This window comes from Microcaecilia unicolor, chromosome 13 (assembly GCF_901765095.1).
Source record: "Microcaecilia unicolor chromosome 13, aMicUni1.1, whole genome shotgun sequence".
Classification (NCBI taxonomy): domain Eukaryota; kingdom Metazoa; phylum Chordata; class Amphibia; order Gymnophiona; family Siphonopidae; genus Microcaecilia; species Microcaecilia unicolor.
The window spans coordinates 31,248,665-31,260,790 of NC_044043.1; the positions used below are offsets into that span (position 1 = coordinate 31,248,665).

Here is a 12,126-nt window from a genome sequence, read left to right on the forward strand (position 1 = left end):
GCTAACGTTGAAGCCCCTTCAAATTTACACTCCAGCCCATCCCTATCTATTCAGTCACGATCAGGGCGTAGACCATGGAAGTCTGCCCAGCTCCCGTTCTATTTCCCAATTACCGGCGGAATTATCCAATTCTGGATATACAACGATGGCCGGCATCGTTTTATTTTTGTTAAACTGAAGCAGCCTGTATTGCGGCTTAATAATCGGGCTAAATGACTTTATCAAGGCAGTCAATTACCACCTACGGCCTGGAAGCCAATATAGCTCAACCTGAAATGAAGGAATCATGTTTTAGGAGACAAAACTCAGCATGGGGCTTGGCCATAGCACCAGATAATGAAACTTGTTTAAGTTTGTTATCTAATGGGGCTAATGGGCTCAGTTACATCCTGAAGGTGATGCATTGTAAATCTGGAAGAGGAGGGTTGCCAATGGTTTCGTTTCCAGTCCACAGTCAGTGTGAGGATTGACAAACCTGGGCACCTTTTGGAAGGTAGAATAAAATACTGGAGATGAAAAACAAAAGCAGCAGAATACAGGAAAGTCAATAAAAGATAAATCTGTATTAAGTCATACCCAACGTGTGTTAAATAGAACATATATTTTCACATCCCTTCCCTTTAACATTTATCCTTTAGCGTTAGACCCCTCCTGTATCTTTAAAAATGTTGATTGTGCTTTACATATATAGAAATTTATTGTTAATGAAAATGTCCTCTATATTATTTCTTTAGGCACTAAAAGAACTCTGTTGAGTAGTTACTGGTTTGGGTCATTGTAGGAAAGTGTTCTAAGTACAGGAAAAAGAAAAACCCCAAACTGCCAAGCATTTATGTACTGGCAACATCTTTATTTATTTCACAGGACAGCACAAGGCTGAGGTTGGAACTGTTTATAAAACATGATTGTTTCTAATACAATCTTTAAAACAGCTGAGCGTTTTACATTTCCAAATATTATTATAAAGTAGAATTGATTTTTCCATTTCTGCACAGAAAATCTCGTTAGTCTGCCCACAGCAGATTGCATTCTTTTTGAAATTTCAGTTTCTAGACACCATTTGACAACCCCAAAGTAGCATTTCCTCTCTGACAGATTTCTAAAAGCATAAATGTAATCTGACTTTGAAACAGGGGAACTTTAAATGTATCCGCTTCCCTTTTCTATAATATTCATTATTCCAAATTAAGAATAAATCAGCATTACTTTTCTGGACAGTTCACTGAAGGGGGGAAATCTTCAGTGGGATCATGATTCTGGATTCCATTTCCTGAATAAGGGGCACTGAAAAAGAGGAAACACACAACACATTAAGTAATTAACACCGTGTATTAATTAAACTCTACTTATCTCCTCTTACGAGATTCTCTCAAATTCAGAATTGTCTTATATTTTGTCAGCTAAAGGGCAGCACAAGATTTATTTCCTAGTGTTCCAATTCAAAAATTTTCTTAACCCAAGGCCAGACCCACCCATTAGGCAGCACTAGTCAGTTGCTTAGATGGTAAGGTGTGTGGGGGTGGGGGTGGGGGGGGGGGCTGTAGCAGGCAAAGTTAATTGACAGGGTTTGCCTAAGGTGCCCAATACCCTTGTACTGGCCATGATTTTACTTATCAAAATTACACCCCAGCAGCTTTTATTTTAATTTAAATTGGAGGCTTCATAATTCAGGCACCTGCAGCCTCAGAGCATTATTTAAGTGTGTTTCCATTTTCCATAGTATTATTGTTGCAAACTTGCCAAGGCGACACATTCTGAAGCGCAGGACATGACAGTAGATGTCCTAGTCCAGGGGTAGGCAACTCCGGTCCTCGAGAGCCGCAGGCAGGTCAGGTTTTCAGGATATCCACAATGAATATGCAGGAGATAGATTTGCATACCATGGAGGCAGTGCTTGCAAATCTATCTCCTGCATAATGATTGTGGATATCCTGAAAACCTGACCTGCTTGCGGCTCTCGAGAACCGGAGTTGCCTACCCCTGTCCTAGTCAATCAGGCAGCCCAAAGGAAAGTCTACCTCCTTATTCTATAACGTGAACACCTCAGATTAGGGATTACTATCACCTTCATGCATGAATATTATACATTCGTGTGAAAGTGCTGGTTGGGCACTAAGTGGTCTTTTATAATCTTAATGTGTAACTCGCATAGCACTAAATGAAAGGGGGCGATCTGATGGGCAGGGCATGCGCATCTCCCACAATTACACATACATGTTATAGAATAGCATCATTTACACGCAAAAGCGCAGCATTTAGGCACTCACATTTATGGCTGCCATAAACATGACGCAAGTTGGTGTGCCTAAATGTTGATCTAAGGCAGTATTCTATAATGGAATCTGGGCACCCAGATCCCGTTATAGAATCTGTGCTTACAGGTTACTTGCCCCATACAGCTTAACAACCAGTGCCCTGCCTTAGGAGGGAGAAGGGAGAATAATGAATGGTCTTGGTAGTACAGAGCAGTGGCGTAGCCACAGGTGGGCTTGGATGGGCTGGGGCCCACCCACTTAGAGCTCAGGCTCACCCAACAGTAGCACATGTTTAGTGGTAACTAGTGGGGATCCCAAGCTCTGTCAGCCAAAGACTTCCCCCTGATGGTAACGAAAATGCTACTGTCCATGATACCGGCACCTGTGCATGCTCAGTTTTCAGCGCCTACCTGCTGCAGACTGCCAAGGTGGAAAGAAGCATTTTCCTGCCAGCTGAGAAATATTTTTGGTGGTGGTGGGGAGAGAACACTTGGTGCCCGCCCTTTTCTTGTCTAGGCCCACCCAAAATCTGTTGTCTGGCTACGCCCCTGGTACAGAGTAGCTGAACAGAGCTTCTCTTTGTTTTCTTTCAGTAGAGAGAGTTTGGTTTGCCTTAGCACTATCTTCCTGGGGAAGAAAGAGTAGAAAAATAGGAAACATGACTGGGAAAAAAATTAATAGGCATATTATTGCAGTTAATTTATGGCACTTTGCATAAAGTAACTCAAAAGGGGCAGCCCCAAATCCAGACAAAGTTCAGCTAATGAGATTGCACTGTCTGTGCTAACAGTCCAACATGGAAAATTGATTTTGTTAATTTAGAGTTATTTGTTCATAAAATACCTTGGGAACTACACAAATTTAAGCATTTATTTCTACCTATAGATTACCTGTATAATAAACACATTCATCCCAGCCCTCTTTCTGCCATGCTGCATTCCTTGTATCATCCCTGCTCTGCAGGTCTTTGTAAGCTTGTGGGGGGGAGGGGAGAAAAAAAAAAGACAAACAGCTTATTTGAGGACCAAATGAAAACGTTACTGTTCACTCTAGTTTCTGCTTTAATAAAATTAGTATGCTTCAAATGGGTGGACCATGACTCAATGCCAAATCTCAGTGTTACAATGAGTAATGTAAGGGATACTAAGCATATTCCCTATTAAGACAAATAATCTCTTCTTGTCTCTGGCCCAGGCATCTTACTATTCATAAGCATTTTAAGGTAAATCCACGCAACACGCAATTCTGCTGTAGTATCCTGGATACCTTCTTCATAATACTGCTTTTCTACATATCACATTATTTTTATTACTGTGAATTTCTATACATCACTAGAGGCATTGTTAATTCTTCCATTCTTTTTCACAAACACAGAATGATTGTGATCATAGTTTTAATTTGCTCATTGCTTTGATGCTTCATATAGCAGCCACCATGAACTGTGGGCTCTTTCTAATTCACAGTACTTCACTAAATACATGCTTTCATCCAAACACTTCACAAGCAAATTAAACAGTTACTTAAAATTGAGCCAGTAAGTTTTAGCATTAGGTTTTTTTTTTTTTTTTTTTTGGGGTGGGGGGGTGGGGGGGCGTTGTATCACATAACCAGAAAGAACAGGAGGATGATTGCAGTCTATAGGATGAGGCTAAGGTTGGAAATCCTCTTAAGATGCCAGATGGTAAGAAGAAAATAAATCACTATATTATAAGACACAGCATGGACATCTGACAGAATTACAATCACAAAACACATTCAAACACTGCACTACTGTGCTGGCTATTAAAATCTTTTGCAAAGACATCTTCAAGACCATTCAACACATACACCAGAAAACTGAGTTTGTGAGCGAAGATGACTAGGAACTGGAGTACTCATTTTTAAATACTGATTCTGCCATGGACATTCCCCAAGATCTAAGCAAGTCACTACCTCTCACCGTCTTAGATTATAAACTCTTTTGGGGTAGGGATTCTAGTACATTATCCTAGACCAGGGGTTCTTAACCCAGTTCTTGGGACATACCTAGCCAGTCGGGTTTTCAGGGTGTCCACAATAAATCAGAATGAGAGAAATTTACATGCACTGCCTCCATCGTATGCACATCTCTCTCATACATATTCATTACCCAATTGACTACATGTTTCCCTGAGGACTGGGTTGGGAACCCATGTCCTAGACCAAAACCACGTAAGTGTCAAAATAATAAGACTATACCCCAGAGGTGGTGCACCATATATAGCTGGCCAATCTGTGAAAAAAAACCAGCAACAGCTTCTTCGTTTTCCTGCCGAAAGCGAATAGCACGGGCCCTGGAAGGAATGAGATGGATCATAAACAGAAAAATAATGTATACAGCACACAGAGAACTGAAGATGTGTTTCTATATTTCATGGCACTTAATAGATGGTGATTTTTCCAGTACTAAGCAAACCTTACCATCTAGTCATGAGGAATGGATAGAGTGACCAATAGCCACCAGAAAAGCTGCACCCCTATGCAACAAGTGTCTCTGTGACCACCAAAAGACAAATAATGATCGAGGATATATTTGTATTTATAAAAAGATACCGTCTGTGCATGTATGACTTCCACACAGACATTTCAGAAAACTGATCACAGCTAGGTAGTGGAATAATATACGGCACTTCTAAGAAGCTTGGGAACCTTTTCATAAAGATTACAGGAACATGAATGATATTAAAAAGTGTGGTCTTTCTGAGTGCTTACATTTGTGTGAGACACAGTCTAGGTTATCTTGCTGGTGTGGTTTATAATTGATTTCTAAATGGAGGAGGAAATAAAAATAAGAGGTATATGGATGTTACTTGACAGATAAAGGACTATATGATGAAATACTATGCAATATGACTGTGTAATTAATACGTTTATTCAACAGTTTTGTCAGAAAACTTAATGCATGGTAAAGAAAGTATCTGTACAGTATCTGCAGGGGACATGTTGGGCACACCCCCAGCTTGTAGTACAAAGCCTTTGCACTTTTACTGCGTGCTAGTTTTTACTGTTAAAAGCACAAAAAGTGCAAACTTATAACACTTCAGTAAATAGACCCCTAAATGTTTTAGTTATTGTGCAATCATATACAGTAATCTAATTCTATAATAAAATGTCTGCTTCTAGACCAGTTTAGCCCAGGCATTGTAGTGACAGTCCTCGGCCAAGGTTTGTGTACCATAATTCTTTCCACAATCCTAAAATCACGAACTCCAAACCATGTCACTAGGTGACACTGCTGCTTAACTGGTACACCCTCCCCTCACCACCTCACCTTGCATCCTCTATGGCATCCCTAGCCTTTGTTGGACCAGGGAGTAGAAGACTTAACCCAAGAATAAAAAGGAGAAATTAGACCTTACCTGCTACTTTGCTTTCCTTTAGTCCCTTCAGACTAGCCCAGAGAAGACAGAGAGGATGGGTTATGCACTCCTACCAGCAGGCTGAGACTTAATACCAATTCTTGAGAGAGCCTGTAACTACAATGGGCCATCCCTAAGAGAGTCAGTAAGGAAGGTCCCAAAGCAGAGAAACCAGAACCACCAAGAACATCCATCTGCGCTCCTTTCTCCTAGGAAAACCACACCTGTAACAACTTGGTAGGCTGTGAGAATAATAGCACTGCTCCTCCAATTGTTTTACTTTAACTTTTTTTGTTTTTGTGGTACTTGTTTGGTAACATACTACACAAAAACAGACAAAACAAAAACTCTGGCCAACTCATCACAGATGGAGAGGAACTAGAAATCCATCAACAGCTGCTAGCGAAATCCACCACTTGGACTACCAAACAGCAGACGTGAATACCAAGAGACAAAGGGTGAGATCTGGGCCGGTCTGGAAGAACTAAAGGAAAGCAAATTAGCAGATGAGGTCTAATTTCTCCTTCCTCAACGTTCCTCCAGACTGGCCTAGAGAAGACAGATAAGCAGTAATAAAGCAGTGACATCTTGGGTGGGAATCTCGGAGTCCTGCAGAAAAGACCTGAGTCCCGAAACCTGCATCCTGACACGCCTACACGTCCACTCTATAGTGATGAATGAAGGAATGCAACGAAGAACCCATTGCAGCTCTACAAATGTCCAGCTGTAGCACCAGAGAGCTCTCTGCCCATGATGCCATATGACCCCTAGTAGAATGGGCCTTGAGAACCTCTGGAACCGTCCTGCCAGCCAAGATTATGCAGAAGCTATAGCATTCTTAATCCACCATGCAATAGTAGGCTTAGAAGCTGCCAACCCTTTGCTACCTCCACCAAAAAAGGATAAAAAGTCACTGAGCGAAAAAAATTCTCCATCCTACTCAAGTACACCTTCACCACTCTCCTAACATCTAGCCTGTACAACTGCCTCTGCTCCTCAGAGCCATCACGCCTACTGAGGACCGACAACAAGACCGACTGGTTCACATGAAAAGCTGAAAGTACCTTAGGAAGAAAAGAGGGTACTGGATGCAAGACCACTTTCTCCTTAGAGAAAACCAGAAAAAGGTTGCTGGAACGACAAGGCTTGCAACTCCAATACATGTCACGCGGACAAAATAGCCACCAGAAAAAGTTTTCAAAGGTGCTTAAGAGAACAAGTAGAGAGAGGTTCGAAAGGACAGCACAACAAACCAGAGCCCATATGACCAAACAGAGATCCCAAAAAGGGACAAAAGGACTGCAAGAGGGAAATGATTGAGACAAACCCCTTTCAGAAAACAGATAAAGTCTGCATGAGCAGACAGAGGGCTTCCCTTAAAGCTGGCCCTGAAAACAAGACTATGCTGCAACCTGCACTTTGAGGAAGCATACAAGGTGGCCTGATGATCCTCACACCAGTTCTCAAAAATACACCAGATACAGACATATGCCAGTGAAGCAGAGCATCTGCGAGACTGCAGCATGGTATAAATCACTGTTCCTGAATAACCACACTTCTTCAAACATGCCCTTTCAAGGGCCAAGCCGTAAGACAAAACCCGATCTGGGTCAGGCATCCTAACCGGTCCTAGAGGAAGAAGACCTGGAAAGACACCGACAACCGCAACAGACCTTCCAGGACCATGCACATCGGATCGGCATGGCATACAGCAGCCTCAGTCAATCCGGAGCCACCATGATCACTAGACCGAGGTGACACTTGATTGGCATCATTCAGAAGATCGGAGGCCATGGGAGAGAAGCTCGCTCAGTCATGGCTGCAGCAGTACATCCAGGCCCGCTAAACCTCTTTCCTTTCTTCGACTGAAGAACCGAGGAATCTTAGTATTCCCGGATGTTGCCATGAGATCCAACACTGGGAGACCCCATGTGCAGACTATGCAAGGTAAAATTATGCATCATACCTGATAATTTTCTTTCCATTAATCATAGCTGATCAATCCATAGACTGGTGGGTTGTGTCCATCTACCAGCAGGTGGAGATAGAGAGCAATCCTTTTGCCTCCCTATATGTGGTCATGTGCTGCCGGAAACTCCTAAGTATGTCGATATCCAAGCTCCATCCGCAGGACTCAGCACTTAGAGAATTACACCCACAAAGGGACACTCTGCCCAGCTCACCACCGCCGAAACGGGGGTGGGGAATTAACCCAGCTCATCCCCACACAAGTGGGGGAGGGGAATCCGTCCAGCTCATCCCCGCTGAGCGGGGGAGGGACACCACACCCGCCGATGCGGGGGGATCTGGCTTATCCTGCAACCGCAACCGCGGGAGGAGCTGACTGACCCTAACACCGCCGAAGCGGGAGGGGTACAAAGCTGCCCTACAGCTGCACGAAGCGGGAGGGAGCGCCGGCAGAATTTAAGTCTCAATCCAGCCCCGTAAAACGGAGGGGAGAGGAATGCAGCAGCTCACTGTAACACAAACTCGTCTCAACTCTTGAAGAATCCATTGAAAAACTTGAACACGAAGTCCTCCTGAACAGGAACTGAAGACTAAACTTGAACCTGAAATGCAACCAGAATATAAACAATACAGATATCTGGGAGGGGCTATGGATTGATCAGCTATGATTAATGGAAAGAAAATTATCAGGTATGATACATAATTTTACCTTCCATATCATCATGCTGATCAATCCATAGACTGGTGGGATGTACCGAAGCAGTACTCACCCAGGGCGGGACATAGAAATCCCTGACCGCAACACTGAAGCTCCAAACCGGGCCTCCGCCCGAGCAGCCACAGTCAAGCGGTAATGCCTGGATTAGGTATGGGCCGATGCCCAAGTTGCCGCCTTGCAAATCTCTTCCAAGGAGACGGACCCGGCCTCTGCCATCGAGGCCACCTGAGCTCTAGTGGAGTGAGCCTTCAGCTGGATAGGCAGCACCTTCCCCGCGGCCACATAAGCCGCTGCGATGGCTTCCTTGACCCATCTTGCCACTGTAGGCTTAGCAGCCTGCAGACCCTTACGAGGACCTGCAAACAGGACAAACAGATGATCCGACTTCCGGAAATCATTGGTCACTTCCAAGTATCTGATGATGACTCGTCTCACATCCAGATATTTGAGAGCAGAGTATTCCTCTGGGTAGTCCTCCCTACGAAAGGAAGGGAGACAGAGCTGCTGATTCACATGGAAGCGAGAAACAATCTTGGGCAGGAAGGAAGGCACTGTGCGAATAGGCACTCCTGCCTCAGTGAACTGCAGAAAGGGCTCTCGACATGAGAGTGCCTGGAGCTCGGAAACTCTTTTGGCTGAAGTGATAGCCACCAAAAAGACTGCTTTCAACGTCAGGTCTTTCAGAGATGCCCTTGACAAGGGTTCAAAAGGCGGCTTCTGCAAGGCTCTTAGCACCAGGTTGAGATTCCACACAGGCACCACTGAGTGCAGAGGAGGGCGCAGGTGATTAACTCCCTTGAGAAAGCGCACCACATCTGGCTGCGAAGCCAGGGAAGCACCCTTCAGGCGGCCCCTGAAGCAAGCCAGAGCCGCTACCTGGACTTTAAGGGAACTGAGCGACAGGCCTTTCTCCAGACCTTCTTGCAGGAATGCCAACACTGAAGAAATTGGAGTAGTGAAGGGAGAAAGTGAGCCTGCTTCACACCACGCTGGAAAGGTACGCCAAACCCTGGCGTAAGCAGTAGAAGTAGAGCGCTTCCTCGCTCTCAGCATAGTGGCGATGACCTTGTCTGAGAAGCCCTTCTTTCTCAGACGCTGCCGCTCAATAGCCAGGCCGTAAGACCAAAGGGGGAGGGATCCTCCATCACCACGGGACCCTGATGCAACAGGCCCTGCTCCACTGGCAGCCGCAGAGGATCGTCCACTGAGAGCCTGATCAAGTCCGCATACCAGGGACGTCTGGGCCAGTCCGGACCCACCAGGATTATCCGGCCCGGATGCTTTGCCACCCGGTCTAGCACCCTGCCCAACATGGGCCAGGGCGGGAACACATAGAGAAGCTCCTGTGTCGACCACTGTTGGAGAAGAGCATCTACTCCCAGGGATCGAGGGTCCCGTCCTCTGCTGAAAAAGCGCGGCACTTGGCAATTGGCCGATGACGCCATCAGATCTAGGCTCGGCTGGCCCCAGCGCTTCGTGATGTCCAAGAACGCCTGAGCAGATAGCTGCCACTCTCCGGGAGCTTCCGCCCACTGGCATAGATTCATGGCCTCCTTGGCTAGAGGGGCGCTCTTGGTACCTCCCTGGCGGTTGACATAGGCCACAGCCGTGGCATTGTCCGACAGGACCCGTACTGGCTTCAACGCCAGTACCGGGATGAACTCCAAAAGCGCCAACCTAATGGCTCTGAGTTCCAGGAGGTTGATAGACCACTTTGCCTCTGCAGGAGACCAGAGCCCCTGCGCTGTCCTTCCCAAGCAGTGGGCTCCCCAGCCCGACAAAGAGGCGTCCGTCGTGACGACAATCCACTCCGGGGTCACCAGAGGCATTCCTGCAGACAACTTGTCTGTCTGCAGCCACCAGCTCAGCGCCTTGCGCACTGCTGGGTCCAAGGGAAGGCGCACAGCATAATCCTCCGACACCGGAGTCCAGCGCTGCAGCAGAGAGTGTTGTAGTGGTCTCATATGAGCCCTGGCCCAGGGCACTACTTCCATCGTGGCCGTCATAGAGCCCAACAGCTGCACATAGTCCCAAGCCCGAAGAGGAGAGGCTACTAGGAACTGGTCCACCTGAGCCTGAAGTTTGACAATCCGATTGTCCGGCAGGAACACTCTGCCCACTTGGGTGTCGAATCGAACTCCCAGATACTGCAGGGACTGAGTCGGGCGCAGCTGGCTCTTCTCCCAGTTGATGATCCACCCCAGGGAGCTCAAAAGAGTAATCACCTGGTCCACAGCTTTGCCGCACTCTGCATAAGAGGGGGCTCGGATCAACCAGTCGTCCAGATAAGGATGGACTTGTACTCCTTCCTTCCTCAGGAAGGCCGCGATGACCACCATTACTTTGGAGAAGGTCCGCGGAGCAGTAGCCAACCCGAAAGGGAGGGCTCTGAACTGGAAGTGTCGGCCCAGGACTGCAAAACGCAGAAAGCATTGATGAGGAGGCCAGATGGGAATATGCAGGTACGCTTCCTTGAAGTCCAAGGAAGCCAAGAACTCCCCTGCCTTCACTGCCGCTATAACAGAGCGGAGAGTCTCCATGCGAGAGTGCCGCACTTTCAAGGCCCGATTGACCCCTTGAGGTCGAGGATAGGCCGGACAGAATCTCCTTTCTTTGGTACCACAAAGTAAATGGAGTAACGTCCCTTGCCAATCTGATTTTCTGGCACCGGAACGACCGCACCCAGGCGTATCAGGTTGTCCAAGGTCTGCTGCACTGCCACAGCTTTGACCGGAGACTTGCAGGGAGAGAGTACAAACCCGTCTCTTAAGGGTCGGCAGAACTCTAACTTGTAGCCGTCTCTGATGACTTCCAGAACCCAAGTGTCTGAAGTTACCCTGGTCCACTCGCCCAGAAACGAGGACAGGCGTCCTCCAATCTGCACTGGGCCATGGACCAGGGTCCCGTCATTGGGTACGAGACCCTGGGGGAGGACCGGAGGGCGCACCTCCGGGACGGCGGTCTCTGCGAAAGGAATGCTGCTTGGGGGAGAAGTTCCTTTTGAAGGAAGAGGGGGCAGAGGAGCCCGACTTGCCCGGGCGGTACCGACGGGCTTCCTGAAACCATCCTCTGGAGATACCGGGGCGAGCACTGGCCCGAGCCCTGACCTCTGGTAACCTCTTGCCCTTAGACGTGCCGAGATCGGTCACGATTTTGTCCAGCTCAACCCCAAAGAGCAGCTTGCCTTTAAAAGGCAACTTAGCCAGGCGGGACTTAGAGGCGTGGTCTGCAGACCAATGTTTCAGCCAAAGCCAGCGCCGCGCAGAGACTGTCTAAGCCATACCTTTAGCCGAGGCTCTCAAGACATCATACAGTAAGTCTGCCAAATAAGCCAAGCCAAGCCGGCCAATCAGCCCTCAAGGAAGGATCCGAGGGGGAAGCCCACTGCACCATCGTCAGGCACGCCCTGGCCACATAGGAGCCGCAAACTGAGGCCTGCAAACTTAAGGCAGCCGCCTCGAAGGACGACCTTAAAGCCGCTTCCAATCTTCTGTCTTGGGCGTCCTTTAGGGCCGTGCCACCTTCCACCGGCAACGCCGTTTTCTTAGTCACCGCAGTGATTAAAGAATCCACGGTAGGCCAAATAAAGGCCTCACTCACGTTCACTTTCAGGCAAAGGATAGAGGCGGGACATAGCCCTAGCCACTTTGAGGCTCGCTTCCGGGACATCCCATTGAGCCGAAATTAAGGTGTGCATGGCATCATGCACGTGGAAGGTTCTAGGCGGGCGCTTCGTCCCCAGCATAATGGCAGAGCCAACAGGGGCTGAGGGAGAGACGTCCTCTGGCGAGGAAATCTTCAAATTGCT

At 47.2% G+C, this 12,126-nt stretch overlaps 1 protein-coding gene across 1 annotated transcript in view; it reads right to left on the bottom strand.

Annotated features, from left to right (window-relative positions):
* Nucleotides 1-827: 827 nt before the first annotated feature.
* The window catches only part of NIPSNAP2 (nipsnap homolog 2), a 40,043-nt gene continuing 28,744 nt past the window's right edge, over nt 828-12,126 (bottom strand). Inside the window, exons 8-10 of the mRNA XM_030186237.1 lie at nt 4,473-4,567; nt 3,146-3,229; nt 828-1,284 (exon numbers count right to left, since the gene is read on the bottom strand). Of these exons, the coding sequence (XP_030042097.1) occupies nt 1,220-1,284; nt 3,146-3,229; nt 4,473-4,567 (244 nt within the window). The 3' untranslated portion in view covers nt 828-1,219. The remainder of the gene's footprint in view (nt 1,285-3,145; nt 3,230-4,472; nt 4,568-12,126) is intronic.